Genomic DNA, 17,985 nt, shown 5'->3' on the forward strand with positions numbered 1-17,985 from the left:
CCGTGTCGGCCAACGGCTGGATACAGCTAAGAGCGCGACTGCCGGTCCATCTTCCCGCAGCTGTTGTGGCGGGAAATGAAGACCATGCACGTCGCCCCCCGCCACTCCAGCATCCTGCCCGCATCTGTGATGACGATGGAGAATTGCCATAATTACATAATGATTAATAAATGAAAAATCATGACGAGGAGCCTGCGAATAGAGCACAAACCATGTTTGTAGGCAAGGGCACCAACGCGACCCGGCCGTGATTTGTGATTTTGATTAAATTTGTGCCCTTGGAGATCTTGGCGCGAAAAACAAAGAGGAAAATCTAAAACCAAGAAAAAGGAAGATGGAGGCGACAGAAGCATCGCCCTCTGGACCGGCGCGCAGGGGTGGATTTAGGCCGAACCTTGCAGGGCGCGGTGGTCGCAAGCCAGTCCCCCTGGGTCAGCCTGGAGCGCCTTCATCTGCGCTGCCAATTCTTCAGACCGATCTGATATCAGTAGGTAAGGCTTTTTGATTCAAACGCTCTTGCGTTCGCAATTCTTGGCTGGTGCTTGAATTCTCAATGCGTCCATCTGGATCAAGGCAAACGCAAGGACACGGGCAAAGAGAAAGATGACGAGCCAGATGACCGTGATGAAGAGGAAGCCACCCCAACCACACCTCAGAAGAAGCCCAGGCTCGACACATCCACCTCATCGCTCACCACCCCAACCAGCAGCGGACCGAGCCCCATCGTCAGCGCCCGAGCCAGCCGAGCGGCTTCGGCAGTGCCATCCTCCCCGTCGGCCTCGCCCTCCAGCAGCACCGGCGGGCCACCGCCCATCAGGGCCAAGCGAGCCAGCACCCTCAAGGACGTCGTGCGCGCCAACAGCGGCACGCCCATGGCTCCCACCGGCTCCGAAGAGCAGGTGCGCAGCATCAACCGGCCAGCGCCGCGAGAAGAAACGTACGTTTGCTGTTCTGCTTTCGCTCTGCATGAACGCCACGAGCACCGGTGAAAAACTGGCACTGACACTCGCGTGTGGCACGCGCACAGGGCGACTGCGGCTGCCCCACGGCAGGCCATGGGTCCGCAGGTGACCATCGATCCCGAGACGGGAGAAATCGTGATCGACCAGCAGGCACGTCCACACCAACTCATTCACTCGTTTCGCCGGCCTCTCGAGAGAGGGAGTGCTCATCACCACCCGCCCGTGGTCTTCTTTTTTTTTCTTCGCAGAGTCTGCTGGTGAACACGACCCAGAGGGACGAGAGCGTGAACTACTCGTACACGTACGAGGACCAGGAATCAAAGAACACCAACTTTCAGCGACATAGGAGGAAGAACCAGCGCAACAAGTGGACCCGAGAGCAAACCGACGCCTTCTACAACGTACACATCTCTCACTACCACTCCCTCTGTTTCGTCGTTGTTGATCGCTCGTGCAGCTGACTGACCCGTGTGTGTGTTGTGTGTGTGCGGGCGTGTGTGTGTGTGTGTGTGGGCGTGTGTGTGCGTGTGTGTGTGTGCGTGTGTGTGTTGAGAGCAGGCGCTGCGTCGGTATGGCACGGACTTCACGCTCATCCAGCTGCTGTTCCCCGACCGTTCACGCGACCAAATTCGCAACAAGTTCAAGAAGGAGGAGAAGGAAAACGGTCCTCGGATCGACCTCGCGCTCCGAAGTCGTCTTCCCATCGGTATGCCCTCCTTCGCTTCTCTTCTCTTCTACTCTTTCGGCACTGCGTTGGTTGATGCTCACTCGCCCGCGGCGCGCGTCACAGAGGAAAACGAGCACAGGCTGTTGGCGGACAGGGCAAAGGCGATCGCGGAGCAGGAGAAACGCGCCCGCGAGCTCAAGGAGAATGGAGAGTCCGACATCCCGGCGCCCGCACCGGCGGCCCAACCGGCAGCGCGCAAAGGCCCGAGCGTCATCGCACCAGCGATCGGGCGGCCAACCGAAACCGCCGCTGATGGCGGCGCGGAGGCGGCAGCCGATGTGGCTCCCGTAGCACCAAAGACCACCATCGGACCCAACGGGGAGATTATCATGGACAGGTCCGAATACGAAGCCCAGCACCGGTACGGCCAAGCCCAGCACACTACACACGACAGTTCTGCACCACGCCCGTGCGCGCCGAATGACACTTTCTCGTAAATGCATGTGTGTACACAGATACGATGACGACGAGGTCTATGACGCCGGCGGGTATGACGACGATGGTGACGACTACGGCTACACAGGCGGTAACGACGATCACGACGACTACTAAATATATTTGTTCTAAATCGATTGTTTTTTGTTCGGCGCCGTGCGGCGGGCGTGGCCGGCTTCACCTCTCCTGCTTCCCGGCCTTGCCGTCGCCCTTCTTCTTCCCCTTGCCACCGCCTTCGAGCTGGGACTCGAACTTCTTCTCGAGCTCCTGGCGGTTGAGCTTGGCCGTGGCCGTCACCAGCCCGTTCTCGGGCGTCCACGGCTCCGGATCGAGAATCACACGCCCGATCCGCTCCACCTTGGACAACTGTGTTGTGTGTGGTGTGTGGTGTGTGTTGTGTGTGGCGTGGTGCGTTACGGATATCTCTCCAGTGGAAGAAAGAGAGAGCGTACACTGTTCTTCTTGGCGATGGCCTCGAACTCCTTCTTGAAGGCGTCCTCGTCGTCACCGGCCTTCTTGGACGGCTGCACGACGGCGATGAGTACGTTCTCCTCCGTGTCGGCGTGGATCATGACGTTCTCCACCAGGCTGCTCTCCTTGTACAGCGTCTCCAGCTTCTCCAACCTGGTTGGGTGTGAATCGCGGTGAGTGGGCCCATCATGGGGGTCGCGCAAAGAAGAGCGAGCGAGCGGTACGTACGCGATGTATTCGCCGGACGAGAGCTTGACGAGATTCTTCTTCCGGTCGACGATGTACAGGCGGCCGTCGATCCAACGACCGATGTCGCCCGTCGAGAACCAACCGTTCTTGAAGTCCTCCTTACTGATGGACGAAAGAGAGCGCGCGTTGACGACGCGTGAGCACGCACGCGCACGTCGAACAACAGTCGTCTTGGGAGGCGGGGCGTACGTCTTATCGTCGAGCTTGAGGTAGCCGCGCGACACGTTGGGCCCGCGGATAAGGATTTCGCCAGCAGGTCCCTCCTCGTCGTCCGTGGTGTAGCCCATCTTCGGCGCGTCGACGAGCTTGATCTCTGCGAACGTTGAGCACAACACGCGCCCGGGTCAGACCACCGGTTGCTACGCACGAAAAACAGGAAGAGCCCTCACAGCACGAGACGCACCGCAACACATGTTGGGACGGCCCACGTTGGAGAAGGTCGGGTCGTCGTAGGCCTGCAGCGTTCCCGCTCCCGCGGTTTCGGTGAGCGCTGGGCACCATACAAACAAACTCACGGTCAGTGGTGCGCAACGGAGCAAAGATCGACGACTTGTCACGGTTGAGAGCTGGCCATCGTACCATAACCCTGCACGACCTGAACCCCAAAGCACCTGAAAGAGCCATGTGGCTCGCGTGAGTGACGACAGAGCTTAGCGCTGAAAGCTGAAAGGGAGCGAGCGAGCGAGGTGTCTGCGTACGCGCGGAGGAACATCTGGTTGTTCTTGGACAGGGGCGCAGCGCCAGAGGCCACGAAATTGAGTTTGCCGCCCAGCTCCTGCTTCACCTTCCTGAACGCCAGCTGGTCCAGGAACGGGACGTTGGCTGCCAACATTCCACGACCCGGCGCGAGCGGGTAAGTGGGTGGGGTTCAAAGCGCAGCTAATGAGTGCCAAAAGCCACAAGACGGTGACGGGCGTACTGCTGTACTCGATGAGCTTGCTCCTGAAGGCGTAGGCCAGGCGGAAGAGGTACTTGGCGAAGAGGCCCTGCTTGTTGACCTGGGCCTCGACGGTCTTCCTGATGCGCTCGAACACCTCCGGCACGCCGGCCATGATGGTCGGCTGCAGCTCCTTGGCGTCGCCCTTGCAGTTCTTCATGCTGCTGTCCGTCAGCGAGCGCGGGTTCTGTGCTCGCCCATCACACAACCAACCCAACCAACCCAAGCACCGTCAGACCCACATGCGCCGCATCGGTATCCTCCGTCCCAGGGTGGCGTACGCCGTAGCCAATCGGAATGCCCAGGTAGATGGCGAATTGCTCCACGGTGAACTCCAGGACGTGCGCCAGGGGCAGGCTGGACCCATAGAATCACGACACGCACGCTGAGCACAGCACATGAATGGAGGCGGTGGTGATGGCGGCGGCGGTGGTGAGCGTACTAGGCCAGGTATTTATCGATGGTGGGGTCGAAGCTGCCCTCGAGATCGGAGGCATAGCCCGCCACCGAGGCAACAAAGTTGGCATGAGAAAGCAGGACGCCCTGCAGGTCGCACGCCAGTGAGTGCCTGTGCCTCGTGGGCGCACTTGACACCACACTAAGAAGGTCACGAACCTTGGGCGTGCCCGTGGCCCCGCTCGTGTACATGACCAGCGCAATGTCGTCGGGGCTGGGGTCCTCCACCGCTTCGCTCATGTTGTACTTGCCCTGTTGATGGGCCGCACGCCATTGTTGGATTGGACTAGAGTGGCGGGGAATGGGGTGAGAGCGCGCGCATGTACGATCTTGATGAGCTTGTCGAAGGTGAGGACGCGGGTCTCGATGTCGACGGCCTTCTGGACCCGCTTGGTGAGGGCCTGCTCGAGCTCCTTCATCTCCTGCTCATCCGGTTCGCCTACGTAGAACACGTACTGGAGCGTTTCGCACTTCTTGAGGCTCTTCAGCACCTGGACGCGCGTAAAGTGCTCGCTCATGAGCAAGCGGCACATGATCCAAAACACACACACACAACACGGTGAGGAGTAGGGCGAGAGTACAGTCTTGAAGAGGGAGGCGTGAGTGAAGAGGGCTCGGCTCTCGGTCTGGGAGAGCGCGTGCGAGAGGCCCTTCTTGCCTAGACTGGCGTAGGCCGTGGCCACCGGCAGTTGCTGTGGAAGCAGGCGTGGGCCATCAGCTGCCACTCCATGCACGTGTCCAGGAAGAGGCACACCGATTCACGCTGTGTCGTGTCGTGTCGTTGGTCGTGTCGTGTCGTGCACTTAGAGTCAAGTGTGAGCGAAGAGCAATGAAAGAGCTCGTGACGTACGGGTCTGATGCCGAGGGCGAGAATGCCGCACGAGAGCTGCTTGACCTGGGTGAGGACTTGGCTGTAGGTGAGCCACTCGTAGGGGCTCTTCTCGTAGAGCGTCCACTCCCTCTCCTCGCCATTGATGACCTTCTTTTGCCTGTGCTCCTTGATCAACTTCCTCTGCCCTAGCGCACGCGCACCCTTGTGCTTGTCCGCCGCGTACCTAGTTGCGCCAAACCCATCAGACAAACCGACACGACACACGCACACACGACACACACGACACACACGACACAGGATGGAGACGTACAGGAGGAGGTCTTTGAGGGTGCTGATGTCTTTGTTGGGCGAGCAGAGGAGGCCCTTGAGGTCGCCCTCCTTCACGCTCACGGACTCGCGGTCGATGCCGTACGAGTCGAGCACCGCGCTCGGCGCCGCGGCGCGCCACACGGGGTAGTCGTCGTTGTCGCGGCCACGCTCACGGCGTGCATGTGCGACTCGGCCTTCTGCGATTTGAGCAGTCGCCAGAGGGCGTGGCGCCCTTGGGCACGTGGCGGTAGATGAGGAGGCCCATGATGGCCGCGACGATGAGCATGCCCGAAGTGCGTACGAAAAGCATCCACAGGATTGAGGAGGTCAGGGACTCTGGCTCGGGCTCGTGCCCAGTCTCTGGCGAGTGGTCTTCAAAGAGACGCGACATGTCACAATCGTTTCGACAGATGGAAAAGATTAGGCGTTGCTGAAGGGACTAGCGTTGTGGGTGGTTCGTTTGTTTGAAGGAATGGCCTCTGCCAGCAACGCGCACATGATTCCCCCCCCCTCCCGCACAGTGACTTTCATCCATGATCGGCCTCTTCCGTTTGTAGTTCTTCTGATTCCCGCCAGACTTGCTGGAATGCATGGTATGCTCGGATTTATGATCTATTTATTTAGAATTATTTAGAGACCCTTGTGCCTGCAATACTGACATATATCCACTGTAAACACAAGCATTCCTACATCCACTTTATGATACACCACATCTTCCAAACATAACCCATACAAAAAACAAAACCATCTTATCTCACACACTGGCCACAGGGCACACTTACACATGTGTATGGCTAGGGCCATGGTGTGCATGTTGTTTTGGGCTCCTTGCCAGCTTGTGTGGGGTGTGCTGTGCACATGAAAGAGCCCCATTACCATGAAACAGAAGAAGCGTTGGGTGGGGAAGAAGGGCACTGACCTCAGCAGCTAGCAGGATTGGAGACCAAAAGGCGAGCACCTTTTTTCGCCCCAGATACGAGGAGATCATGAGGGTTTGGGGTGAGGCGAAAAAGAAAACTGCTGGTGGTCTGCATCTTTCGTTTTTCCCTTTTTTTTTTTGATCTCAACGATCACAACAATGCAGAAGGACACGCGAACGACTGCGCACGGCAGGATTCAGAAGGATCTGCGTGAAGTAAATGACAAGCTAAATCCTGATAGTCCTCCGATTTTTGCTCTGCCTGTTGGCGATTCGCTGGACCATGTTGATGCGCTCATCATGGGACCGCCCGAGACGCCGTACTCGTTCGGCTTCTTTAGATTTGGTGCGGCACTCCATCTTCCCAGCTGCTTTTTCTCCAAATTGACTTTCCATCGTCGTGCAGACATGCAGTTCCCTTCCACCTACCCCAACACGCCGCCCAAGGTCCTCATGTACGAGCTGCACCTGCTCTACGCAGCCATCTTTGCGCGCACTCATCCCTGTGTGTGGCTTTCCGCAATCTAGCACCACGACCAACGGCGGGCGCACCAGATTCAACCCGAATCTGTACGCAGGAGGGAAAGGTATTCATCCATGCCAACGCAGCACAGTTCACAGGAGCTATGGCCTCACCACCTTCATCCGCGCAGTGTGCCTTAGCATCCTGGGCACCTGGTCAGGCGAGTCCGAGGACGAGTGGCGGTCCTCGTACTCCATCAACTACGTACTGAGCGCCATCCAGAGCCTGATCATGACGGCCAAGCCTTATCACAACGAACCTGGCTACGAAGAGGTAACACGCTTGCTCTTGCTCCCTCTGCTGACTGCTGAAGTGCAGTGCTGACCCACCTTACATCTTGGCCAGGGAGGAGAGCATGACAACCCTGAGGAGATCAACGCTTACTCGGACAAGATCACCCACGAGGTGATGCGAATTGCCGTCTGCGGCATGGTGGAGGACGCCATCCTCGGCAGGAACGAACGTATATGTCCACATCACGTCGCTGTTGCCTTTTACCATTTGTTGACCTGACCACCCCTCCTTCGCTTTGTTCAATGGACAGCCTGGAATGAGCTGATCAAGCACCAGTTCCTGCTTTGGTTCGACAACTACCTCAGCACCGCAGAGCGGGAGCTTGCTCGAGGGCTCGAGGGCCAAGAGTTCCGCCCTATGCCCTTTGAGGTACGCTCTCTACATGCCTTTGCGCCGTAACGAGCGTGACCAAGAGGCTCACGCTCATCCGCCTTCTCTTCTCACAGTTTGACGGCAACACCGCTGCGGGCAAGTACAACTACACCAACATCATCGCGCGGCTCAAGGATCTCAAATCCAGGATCGATCGAGAGACCGAGGAATGGAAGGAAAAGGGCAAAGGTACAAAAAACGGCGCATGTGTCCACTTCACTTCCGCTTGAGTCGAGCTGACCGTGGCTTGGCGCGATGGCACGCAGTCTTCACCAAGAAGGAGACTGGCTGGAAGTACTATCAGCTCATGGAAGAGGCCGAGAAGTTCAAATCGGGCAAGGTGACGCTCGAGGGCGTGAGCGCTGCACCCGTGGAAGATGACAACCTCTACCACTGGCAGGCCTCCATCTTCGGTCCCGACGGCTCTCCATGGGAAGGTGTGTACCTCTCGCCCACTTTCACTTGCCTCTTGCGCACCAAGGGCTGACACATCCCAATTCCCCTGACCATTGACCAGGCGGCTTCTACAACGTGGACATCATCTTCAGCGAAGATGAAGCCCCACCTCGCGTCCGCTTCATCACTGAGATGTTCCACCCTCATGGTACGTTCAAGACCCTGGCTCTCTTCCTCGCTCCTGGATGACACCAACACACCTATGCTGCAGTGACGAGCGACGGCATCCCGTTCTACCTGGTCGCACCGGCCAGACGAGGCCTGGTAGCGACCATTCTCACGGCCATCATCAAGCTGCTCAAGGCCAATCCCAACCCAAGCCCTGCCACGTGGGCCAACGTCCAAGCGGCCAAGATGTACTTCTCCAACGACGATGAGGTCAAGAAGGAGTACCGGAAGAAGGTCGCTCGCCTCGTCAGGAAGAGTGTCGAGGGTGACGAATAAGCCAGTGCACGACACCGCACCATTGCGTACGCAAGTGCACAACATGCGAGGGCCTGGCTTCGACGTAGAAAACACGAACGATTAACACAACCAACCCACCCACCCACCGGTGTGTGCTCTTCACTCTGCGTCCCTCCCATTTGCTGGGCAGTTCGTCGTCTTCGCTTTTCCTTCCGCCTCTGACCACCAACGTTCCCTGTCCGCGGAAAAGGCGCGCCGGAGCTATCGCCGATGGAAAAGTGCGGGCCGGGACCTGTGGGACGCGATGGTGCTGCGCGTCCGGAAGGCGTAGGCCAGTGGTAGAAAGTACGCCATCTGCCTCATCCGCACGTTTCAGTGACTGGGGGAGTTGCGTTACACTCCTATTTATTTAGTTTTCAACTCAGGCCGGTTTATACTCTTCATACCCATCTTCTGCAATCTTCTGGGCGAGGCCTTGTAGCGACCTGCTCAGGTGGTGGGCCTCTGCTACTTGCACACACGGAGACGGAGGAAGCAACAACCACGTCAACCACCGCCACGACGACATGGCATCCCGAGTTTCCGGCCGGATGAGGAAGATTTCGGATGAGACCCAGCAGATGGTGAATGCATGGCTGTCGGTGGATTGGGACCCGGAGAGCCGCGAGCACGTCAAGGGGCTGGTGGCGGCGGGCAAAGAGGAGGAGCTCGTGGCGCACCTCGGCCGACGCATCTCCTTCGGCACGGCCGGCCTGCGCGGCAAGATGAAGTGGGGGTTCGCCTTCATGAACGCCGTGACCGTCACCCAGGCCTCGCAGGGCCTCTGCGCCTACCTCCGCACGGTCCACCCGTGCCTGACAGACCTCAGGGAGCGGGGCGTCATCGTCGGACACGACGGCCGCTACAACTCTCGCATGTTCGCACGCCTCACCGCCGCCGTATTCCTCTCGCGCAAGATTAAGGTCCGTCTTTGATTGCTTCTCCTCATTCTTCCCGATTTCGATCGCTCTCTCAAATGGACGGCTTTGTAATGATTACCCAAATCTTTTGCGCGAAAGCACCAGAGATGACTAAACACAAAACGGAACGCAATGATTTATTTATTTTTTTCTTCTGATATTTTGATACACATTAATAAGTTAATAAATAATTCTAAAATCAAATGTGACACGCGCGCAGGTGCACCTGTTCAGGGACGACGTGCCGACGCCGTTGGTGGCGTTTGGCGTGCGCCACCTCAAGTGTGCGGCGGGCGTGATGGTGACGGCCTCGCACAACCCGAAGGAGGACAACGGCTACAAGGTCTACTGGGCCAACAGCGCGCAGATCACCGCCCCGCACGACGCGCAGATCGCGCGGGCGATCGAGGCCAACTTCAGCATCTGGGACCGAATGCCCGACGACAAGGCCATCGATGAGCACCCCCTGTGTCTCGACCCCACCACCGACGTGTGCGCGGCCTACCTCGCCGCCGCCCGGCACTGGAGCTTCCGCACTCCGCAGCAGAACGCCGCCGCGCAGCTCCGCGTGGTCTACACCGCCATGCACGGCGTCGGCGGGCAGAGCGTGGAGCGCATCTTCGACGCGTTCGGCCTGCCGCCGGTCATCGCCGTGCGCGAGCAGCACGACCCCGACCCCGACTTCACCACGGTCGAGTTCCCCAACCCGGAGGAGGCCAACGGGTGCAGCCTGCGGCTGGCCATGTCCACGGCCGACCGCGAGGGCGCGCCGCTCATTCTGGCCAACGACCCCGACGCCGACCGGCTGGCCGTGGCCGAGCGGCAGCGGGACTCGGGCGAGTGGCGCATCCTCGACGGCAACGAGATCGCGCTGCTGCTGGCCGACTGGCTGTGGCGCAACTACACCGAGCGCCACCCGGAGGTGGACCGCGCCAAGATCGTGATGCTCAACAGCACGGTCTCGTCGAAGGCCCTGGCGGCGATGGCGGCGAAGGAGGGCTTCCACTACCGCGAGACGCTGACCGGGTTCAAGTGGCTGGGCAACCTGGCCGACGAGCTCGTCCGCGCGGGCTACACGTTCCTCTTCGCCTACGAGGTCGAGATCGGCTTCATGATCGGCGACATGAGCCTCGACACCGACGGCGTGCGCGCCGCGCCCGTGTTCGTCGAGATGGCCAACCACCTCTACGAGCGCGGCCTCACCCTCTCCGACCACCTCGACAATCTCTACCACAAGGTGACCACCCCCTCTTCGCTCTTGCTCTTCGTTCTTCGTTCTTCGCTCTTTTCGTTAATCAACCCTAAACATCAACATTTCAGTATGGCTATTACAAGATGGCGGTGGGGTACTACTTCTGCCACGACCCGAGGCTGATGGACCAGATCTTCAACGAGATCCGCAACGACGGCCTCTACATCAGCACCTGCGGCGACCACAAGGTCCAGTACGTGCGCGACCTCACCACCGGGTTCGACAACAGCCAGCCCCACAACCGGGCCGTGCTCCCGGTGTCGAGCGCGGCCCACATGATCACCTTCACCTTCGAGAACGAGTGCGTAGCCACCTTCCGGGGCAGCGGCACCGAGCCCAAGCTCAAGTACTACATCGAGGTGGCCAACGCCTCCAATGAGCAGCTCGCCACCGACCTCCTCGATAGCATGAAGCAGGAGATCATCGATCGATTCCTGCAGCCCAGCCAAAACGGGCTCCGCCCGCCCGCCGCGGCCGAGGACGCGCACAACAGCCCCCACAACAGCGGCAACAGCCCCGAGCAGATGGCCCCGGCCCGCATCGCGCGCGACGTGATCCACAAGGAGATCCAGGCGCTGCAGAACCTGGAGGCCACCCTGGGCCGCGACTTTGAGAAGGTGGTGGAGATCATCGAGAGCCGCGGCTCCGGGCGCGTCATCTTCACCGGCGTCGGCAAGTCAGGTACCGACCAACCCCCGGTGTGTGTGTGTTGTGTGTGTGTGTGGCCTGACGCTTGCGGTTTGCCATTCGATCGATAGGCATCATCGCACAGAAGATCAGCGCGTCGTTCTCGTCGCTGGGCATCTCGTCGTTCTTCGTGCACGCCACTGAGGCGGCCCACGGCGATCTGGGTGTCATCACCGCCGAGGACGTCATCATCGCCATCTCCAACTCGGGCAACACGCCCGAGCTCATCTTCATCATCCCCTCTCTGCGGGTACCTTCCTCTTCATGCACTGGCACCGTATCCGTCGTGTTGTGCTAACCAGCGATCTCACACGCACGCACACACGCACACGCACACACACGCACACACACACACACAGGTGCTGGCGGGAAAGATCATCGGCATCACGAGCAACAAGGACAGCCTGCTGGCGCGGTACTCGGACGCGTCGATCATCACGGGCAAGATCATGGAGGCCGACCAGCACAAGATCGCGCCCACGGCGAGCACCATCGTGTGCCTGGCCATCGGCGACGCGCTGGCCGTCACCCTCTCGGCCCGCATGAAGTTCACTCTGCCCGAGTTCGGCCTCCGGCACCCGGGCGGGGTGCTGGGCGAGAAGGTGCTGGGCAAGGTATTCCAGGAATTCGCGATGAAGGGCCAGGGCCGCTTCCTGCGCTTCTGGAAGCGCATGACCAACGAGGAGCGCGACAAGCTGCGGCGCGACTTTGAGCGCATCGACCTGGCCGAGCTGAGCCGGATCTACCTCCAGTGCCGATCGAAGGCCGAGAAGGGCGCGATCGACCCGCACTCGCTCGAGCCGCTGCCATCACACACGTGGGTGAAGCTGCACGAGAGCGACCCGGCGGCGGTGGCGGCCTGGCGAGACGCCGGCCTGCGCGCCCTCCGCGAGGGCAAGATCGGGGTGGTGCTCATGGCCGGCGGGCAGGCCACGCGGCTCGGCATGACCATGCCCAAGGGCTTCCTCGACCTCAACCTGCCCTCGCACAAGTCCCTCTACCAGCTCCACGCCGAGAAGCTGCTGCGGCTGCAGGACGAGGTCCGGCAGACGTTCGGCGGCGGCGGCGGCGACGAGGAGGTGCAGCAGCAGCAGCAGCAGATCCAGATCCCGTTCTACGTGATGACGAGCCCCGAGGCGCTGCAGCAGACGCACCAGTTCTTCATCAAGCACCAGTTCTTCGGGCTGTGCCCCAAGCAGGTCTTCTTCTTCAAGCAGCGGTCGCTCCCGTGCGTGGCGCCCTCGGGCGAGATCATCATGGACACCAAGTGCTCCGTCGTCTTCTCGCCCGACGGCCACGGCGGCCTCTTCGTCGCGCTCAAGGACGCTAAGGCATACGAGGTTCGTGCCACACACAAACACACACACACACACACACACAACACGCCCTCGCTAATACGCGTGTGCGCACACACACCGCAGGACATGAAGCGACGAGGGGTGGAGTACGTCTTCGCGTTCGGCGTCGACAACCCGCTCTGCGAGGTGGCCGATCCGGCCTACATGGGCTACTGCATCCAGCGCAACGTCAAGATGGGCTACAAGGTCGTCGACCGGCGAGGTACCTACACCACCCTCCACGTGGTGTGTCGTTGGTCGTTGTCGTCGCTCATATGTTTGATTGTTTGGTGCGAACAGATCCGCAGGAGACGGCGGGCGTGGTGTGCGTGCGGGACGGGGTGATCAACTGCGTGGAGTACTCGGAGCTGCCCGAGTCGGTGGCTGAGCTGCGGGACGAGCAGTCGGGTGAGCTGGTCTACAACGCGGCCAACATGCTCAACCTGTTCTTCACCCTGCGGTTCATGCGCAAGATCGCCGACAACCCGTCGCTCATGGAGTACCACCTGGCCAAGAAGCGGATCCCGTTCGTCAACGACAACGGCGTGCGGACCGAGCCGCTCGTGCCCAACGGGTGGAAGTTCGAGAAGTACCTGGTCGACTGCACGCCCTACGCCAACAACTCGGTGGCCGTCATGTTCGTGAAGCGGGAGGAAGAGTTCGCTCCCATCAAGAACGGCTGGAACAGCGAGGTCGATTCGCCCCGATCGGCGCGACGCCTGTTGGCCGCCCACTACCGACGACGCATCGAGCGCGCCGGCGGCAAGCTCGCGGCCGACGACCCGGACAAGATGGTCGAGGTCTCGCCGCTCGTCACCGACCGCAAGCTCGCGCAGCTCCTCCAGGACAAGCACCTCGTCACCGGCCCCGCCGTCCTCCAATAGAGCAGAGAGCAATTATTTATCAATTTTGTCAATCCCAGGCGACCTGTGTCAAGAACGTGCGAGGGCGAAGGAGTGACAGCCACCGCAGCAAACGTCAATCATGACATCGGAGGAGGAGGAGGAGGCTGGGGTGGGCGAATGCCGGTCGTGCTCATGGCCTACGCCGAGGTTGCCATGCTCGTTCCATCCCCAGCTGAACAGCTGCCCGCCGGCCAGCAGGAGCGTGTGTTCACATCCGCACACGATCTTGTCGATGGGGGCGTCGTTCCACGCTTCAGAGGGAATGCGCGTCGGTCGTGGTCGGTCCGTCGTGTCGCCCAGGCCCAGCTGCCCGTAGTTGTTCCTTCCCAACCCGAAGAGGCTGCTCCCATCATCTACATCACGACGCATTCCATGAGAGATGATGTAGACAACAAGGTGGTGGTCGTACCTGCGACGATCAGTGTGAAGCTCCAGCCGCACACGATTTTGCTGACCTTGTTGGCCGGGACATCGACCGGTTGCGGGGTGGAGTGGCACGTCTCGCCTCGCCTGTGCCGCGTGCCCCTGATGATCATCCGCGGCTTCGGCTTGCTGCTGCTGGTCGGCGGCACGCCGCCTGCTGCGCCTTGGCCAGGCGAGGCAACAGTAGACGTGGTTGGTCGAGTGGTGGCCTGGTGGGGTGACTGCGCTGAGTCTGCGCCAATTCCAAGCTGGCCGTGCGAGTTATCGCCCCAGGCAAACACGGACCCCTCATCTACGCGCAGGCCATGACCTTAGTACCCGCTGCAGGTCGACTGTGATTGAAGGGGATTGAGGGGGAAGGAGGGGTACGCACCTGTAAGGCACACGGTGTGCTTTTGCCCGCACGCCACCTGCGCTACGCGTAGGCGCGATTCAGCCAAATGGGCGACCAGGGTCGGAGTGGAACGCGTGGCCAGGTCGCCATGTCCGAGCTCTCCGAACTTGCCATGCCCCAACGTCAGCAGGTGTCCCTCCTCTGCGTGCATGTGGCGTGTGCGGTGGTGCGTGCGTGCGTGCGTGTGGCGTGTGCGGTGGTCAGCAAGCGCACGATGGGGATCGATCGGGCAGAGGCGGCGCACGTGTGACGAGAGCGGAATGGCGCATGCCCGCAGCGATGCACGTCACCACGATCGAGCTATGGAGCCCTGCCATGGGCGCAGGAACCAGCCTGCGCTTCACCAACTGCTGCTGCGACCGCGCCGCTTCCTCCTCAGTCCCAGCTGCATCCTCCTCTTCGTAGAGGCACCCCATCTGGTTGAAGCCAGACGAGCCCCAACATAGCACCTTGCCGCTCGCTGCAGTGACTACTGTGAGCACCACCAGCAGGCCTGGGTAGAACGGTCGAGGAATAGAAGTTGCGCGCACCGGCCAAGGCGAGCGAGTGGCTCCACCCGGCGGCCACCTGGACCACTGTCTCTGGTAGCACTACGCGCTGGGGCGTGGGCTGGTCACGGCAGGGTGCCCCGAGCCCAAGCCGTCCGTCATCGCCGCAGCCCCACGCCCACACGTCGCCCTCATCTGTGCGCTCGCGCAGTGTGAGGCCAGCACCACCAGGGGTCCTTAAGCGTCAGCTTGAAGTGGTCGGAGGCCCGTACGGGTGAGTCCCAGGGTGTGGGTGGGGCCGCCCACCAGGGTCCGCAGCTGCCCAGCGCCCGTTGGGAGCGGAGGAAGCCGGCACGGCAGGGAATGGTCTGCAGTGGTGCCCAGGCCAAGTTGCCCGCTGCCTCCGCTGCCCCACGCCCACCAGCTGCCCCCGTGCTCCATCTTCTTTGCGCCAGGCGACTCTGTTATTTCTTTTTTGCAATTTCCTTTCCTTTGTTGCCTTTTTCTGTACAATATTTATTTGGATAATGACGCGCAAGATCACTGTACGCCGACCAGCTTGATGGTAAAGGCGGTCTGGACCTGAAGGAGCGGAGGCAGATGGGCGATTTCGGGCAGGACGATGGCGAGGGTGTTGCCGTTCAGCTTCCACGCGAGGTTGCCACGGTAGCCCAGCAACTGGGCCACCATGTTGGGCGACTGCGGCACGACCTGGGTCAGGCGCAGTACGCTCTCCGCGGGCCACGCGTAGAAGATGGCGTAGGCCGTGCTGTTCGACCACTTGGGCGCCGTGTACCAGACCGAGGAGGCCGTATCGTTTTGTGACCTCCACGGCTTGGTCGCGTAGATGGCCTCGCCGTTGAAGTCCAGCCAGGTCCCGATCTGCAGCAGGCGCTCCTCGTAGACCGGCGTGATGATTCCGTCACTTCGAGGGTGCGTCGGGTCAGTACGAAGCCCACCAAGCCACACAGGAGGGCAAGGGGAGCAAACCTGGTGGGACCCACGTTGAGCAGGAAGTTTCCGTTGCAGGCGACGGTGGAGATCAGCTCCTGCAAGAGCTGGTCGATGGTCTGGTAGTCGCCGATGCCTCCATTGCGCGCATAGCCCCTGTGTGTGTATGTGTTGTGTGTGTGTGTGTGAAGCTTAATGGTGAGACACCTTCGCTTCGCTTCAAGCCCAGTCTGCTGCGTGGTGGTTGGTGTGCAGTCAGTACCAGGTGCGGGAGTCGATGGTGAAGCAGTTCTCCCACTTGTGCTCCTGCAGCACGCCCGGGTTGTAGCGATCCGTGCAGGTCCAGTAGCCACCGTGCTTGCAGCTGTCGTCCTTGCCCCATCTGTCGTTGGTCACCACCGTGTCGCGGACCGGGCTGTCGTTGTAGAGCCATGCCAGGAACTCCTTCGACTTCCAATAGGTGTCGTACATCTCCCAGTCGCCATCGGCCCAGATCTTGAACGCGAGCCGATGAAGCATCACGTTCAGACCAAGGCCTGTAGAAGTGGTGGTGGGGTTGAGTGCGGTGCGTACGATTTCGGGCTTGTAACGGTTTACGATGTCGTGCAGCTGGGGCTGTAGGATGGTGTCCACGTAGACCGTGGTGCTGCCGTTGTTGCTCCTGTCCGTCACATAGAGGGGATTGAACCACTCAAAAAGGCTGTGCCACAGACGCTGCGTTAGACAGCGTCCGGGGTCCCTCTAAAGTGTCACAGTTACCTGTGGTAGAGCCCCATCCGCAGGCCGGCTGCCCTCACGGCCTCAGTCACGAGGCCGACGTTGTCCTGGCCGGGACCTGTGCAAGCACTCAAGCAACAAATGACCGTCAGCGGCCGGTCGCTGACGGTCATTTGTTACCTCACGAGGAATCGCAAAGGAATGCAGTGACACGTACCGACATCGGCGCTGTTCCAGTTCCAGGATTGAGGCGACGGCCAATTGGTGAAGCCCTCGTGGTGCTGCACCGCGCACCGGTTTGAGGCATGAGAACAACTAAAGGAACGAACTGGGGAGTCCAGGTGCGATGGACTGACGGAAGGAAATGCACCTTGCTGGTGAGCACCACATACTTGGCGCCGCTCTTCTTGAAGAGGTTGGCCCACCTGGCCGCGTCGAAGAGCTCAGCACTGAACCCCTTCGCAAAGTCTGTGCGTGGACCGGTCACCCATCAGACCAGCTGCTCCAGCCAAGGTCGAAACTGAAACCACAAGCTCCCACCACCCAGCACGTACCGGCGTACTTAAAGTTAGGGCCGTACGTCTTGTTGTGGAACGCTTGGATGCACCCGTTGCCGGCGCCCGTCTCCAGTCCATTCCTGACCACCTTCCGCCGTAAGTTGTGGGGTCACAGCACACCACGCGAGAGGCAGAAATAAAAGGAAAAATAAGGAGGAGGGTCACGCACCAGTACCACTCGGCAGCCACGCCACCGCACGAGTAGCTGGGCACGCTGAACACGCCCCAGTGGATGAAGATGCCAAACTTGGAGTCGTCGTACCTGGAGTAGCGAGCAGCAGAACAGAGGCGTATGGGTACATACCGCATATGAAGCAGGGTTGTGTGCAAGAGAGCGTGTGTACCAGGAGGGTAAGGGGCGGGCGTCGAGGGAGCCCCAGGTCGGTTGGTACCGCGCCAAACACACCAGAGGCAGACCTACGGTGACCAGCACCACCAGCAAGCGCCACGACGCCATGAGCGGTCCCTTCTTGTCTTTTCGAAAACAGAGAAATAGGGGCGTCAAGGACTTGAACCCTGGGAGTACGAGGAGCCAGACACGGGAGTCGAACCCGTGACCGGCCCATTCCCTGTAGACCGTCAACAATCGACCCACCCCTGCTCCTGCGTGCAACTAAGAGGAGGAAAGATGGGAGGCCCAACGTCTTTCTGCGAAGAAGACAAGCTGGGGTTTTGCCGTTCAGTTATTGAATGATCGGCAACGAAACTTGTTGATGGAGAGGAGAGGAGAGGATGGGGCTGAGCTGCTGCCCCGGTGGGCCGAGGAGGAGCGGCGGGTGCAGGGACGATACAGCGCGCTACGGCGGCGCAGGAGGGTGGACCGGCTGGTGGGGCTGAGCGCAGAGGTCATCGGGCGGCACCTGGACGACGTGGAGAGCTTCGAGGGGGTGGGCGAGGAGCTGGTGATGCTCGTATGGCTCCACTTCCTCCACCAACCCCGCCACCCTCCGATCATCATGAAGATGAAA

General features: G+C 60.4%; 7 protein-coding genes across 7 annotated transcripts; 4 read left to right on the forward strand and 3 right to left on the reverse strand.

Moving 5' to 3' along the window:
* Positions 1-334: 334 nt before the first annotated feature.
* ACA1_038520 (Myblike DNA-binding protein, putative) lies at positions 335-2,241 on the forward strand (the record flags this gene model as incomplete). The annotated part of the gene is made up of 7 exons (XM_004335632.1): positions 335-491; positions 574-937; positions 1,028-1,097; positions 1,211-1,363; positions 1,521-1,668; positions 1,753-2,050; positions 2,145-2,241. The coding sequence occupies 7 exons, from the start codon at positions 335-337 to the stop codon at positions 2,239-2,241; spliced, it is 1,287 nt and encodes a 428-aa protein (XP_004335680.1).
* Positions 2,242-2,301: 60 nt separating this feature from the next.
* Positions 2,302-5,769, reverse strand: ACA1_038530 (AMPbinding enzyme, putative; the record flags this gene model as incomplete). The annotated part of the gene is made up of 16 exons (XM_004335633.1): positions 2,302-2,490; positions 2,577-2,748; positions 2,824-2,946; positions 3,034-3,157; positions 3,248-3,334; positions 3,360-3,430; positions 3,543-3,666; positions 3,764-3,968; positions 4,012-4,138; positions 4,224-4,324; positions 4,397-4,489; positions 4,564-4,728; positions 4,819-4,929; positions 5,088-5,292; positions 5,380-5,546; positions 5,620-5,769. The coding sequence occupies 16 exons, from the start codon at positions 5,767-5,769 to the stop codon at positions 2,302-2,304; spliced, it is 2,214 nt and encodes a 737-aa protein (XP_004335681.1).
* A 687-nt stretch (positions 5,770-6,456) lies between these two features.
* ACA1_038540 (Ubiquitinconjugating enzyme subfamily protein) lies at positions 6,457-8,386 on the forward strand (the record flags this gene model as incomplete). Its single annotated transcript, XM_004335634.1, has 9 exons — positions 6,457-6,643; positions 6,704-6,802; positions 6,912-7,093; positions 7,166-7,283; positions 7,365-7,483; positions 7,561-7,675; positions 7,753-7,923; positions 8,004-8,090; positions 8,154-8,386. The coding sequence occupies 9 exons, from the start codon at positions 6,457-6,459 to the stop codon at positions 8,384-8,386; spliced, it is 1,311 nt and encodes a 436-aa protein (XP_004335682.1).
* Positions 8,387-8,913: 527 nt separating this feature from the next.
* ACA1_038550 (phosphoglucomutase, putative) lies at positions 8,914-13,466 on the forward strand (the record flags this gene model as incomplete). The annotated part of the gene is made up of 7 exons (XM_004335635.1): positions 8,914-9,309; positions 9,527-10,543; positions 10,627-11,239; positions 11,317-11,495; positions 11,605-12,585; positions 12,667-12,805; positions 12,883-13,466. 7 exons carry the CDS (start codon positions 8,914-8,916, stop codon positions 13,464-13,466), a joined length of 3,909 nt encoding a protein of 1,302 aa, XP_004335683.1.
* Positions 13,467-13,494: 28 nt separating this feature from the next.
* Positions 13,495-14,952, reverse strand: ACA1_038560 (regulator of chromosome condensation (RCC1) repeat domain containing protein; the record flags this gene model as incomplete). The annotated part of the gene is made up of 6 exons (XM_004335636.1): positions 13,495-13,509; positions 13,629-13,840; positions 13,897-14,067; positions 14,284-14,445; positions 14,549-14,764; positions 14,835-14,952. Coding segments are annotated over 6 exons (894 nt in total), but the record flags the coding sequence as incomplete, so codon positions are not given.
* Positions 14,953-15,332: 380 nt separating this feature from the next.
* On the reverse strand, positions 15,333-17,474 carry ACA1_038570 (AlphaL-fucosidase; the record flags this gene model as incomplete). The annotated part of the gene is made up of 9 exons (XM_004335637.1): positions 15,333-15,717; positions 15,783-15,899; positions 16,006-16,443; positions 16,503-16,578; positions 16,678-16,741; positions 16,831-16,928; positions 17,015-17,097; positions 17,187-17,279; positions 17,410-17,474. 9 exons carry the CDS (start codon positions 17,472-17,474, stop codon positions 15,333-15,335), a joined length of 1,419 nt encoding a protein of 472 aa, XP_004335685.1.
* A 256-nt stretch (positions 17,475-17,730) lies between these two features.
* ACA1_038580 (uncharacterized protein) lies at positions 17,731-17,928 on the forward strand (the record flags this gene model as incomplete). Its single annotated transcript, XM_004335638.1, has 1 exon — positions 17,731-17,928. A coding segment is annotated over one exon (198 nt), but the record flags the coding sequence as incomplete, so codon positions are not given.
* Between the last annotated feature and the right edge of the window lie 57 nt (positions 17,929-17,985).

Source organism: Acanthamoeba castellanii, assembly GCF_000313135.1.
Source record: "Acanthamoeba castellanii str. Neff unplaced genomic scaffold scf7180000084568, whole genome shotgun sequence".
Lineage (NCBI taxonomy): Eukaryota > Discosea > Longamoebia > Acanthamoebidae > Acanthamoeba > Acanthamoeba castellanii.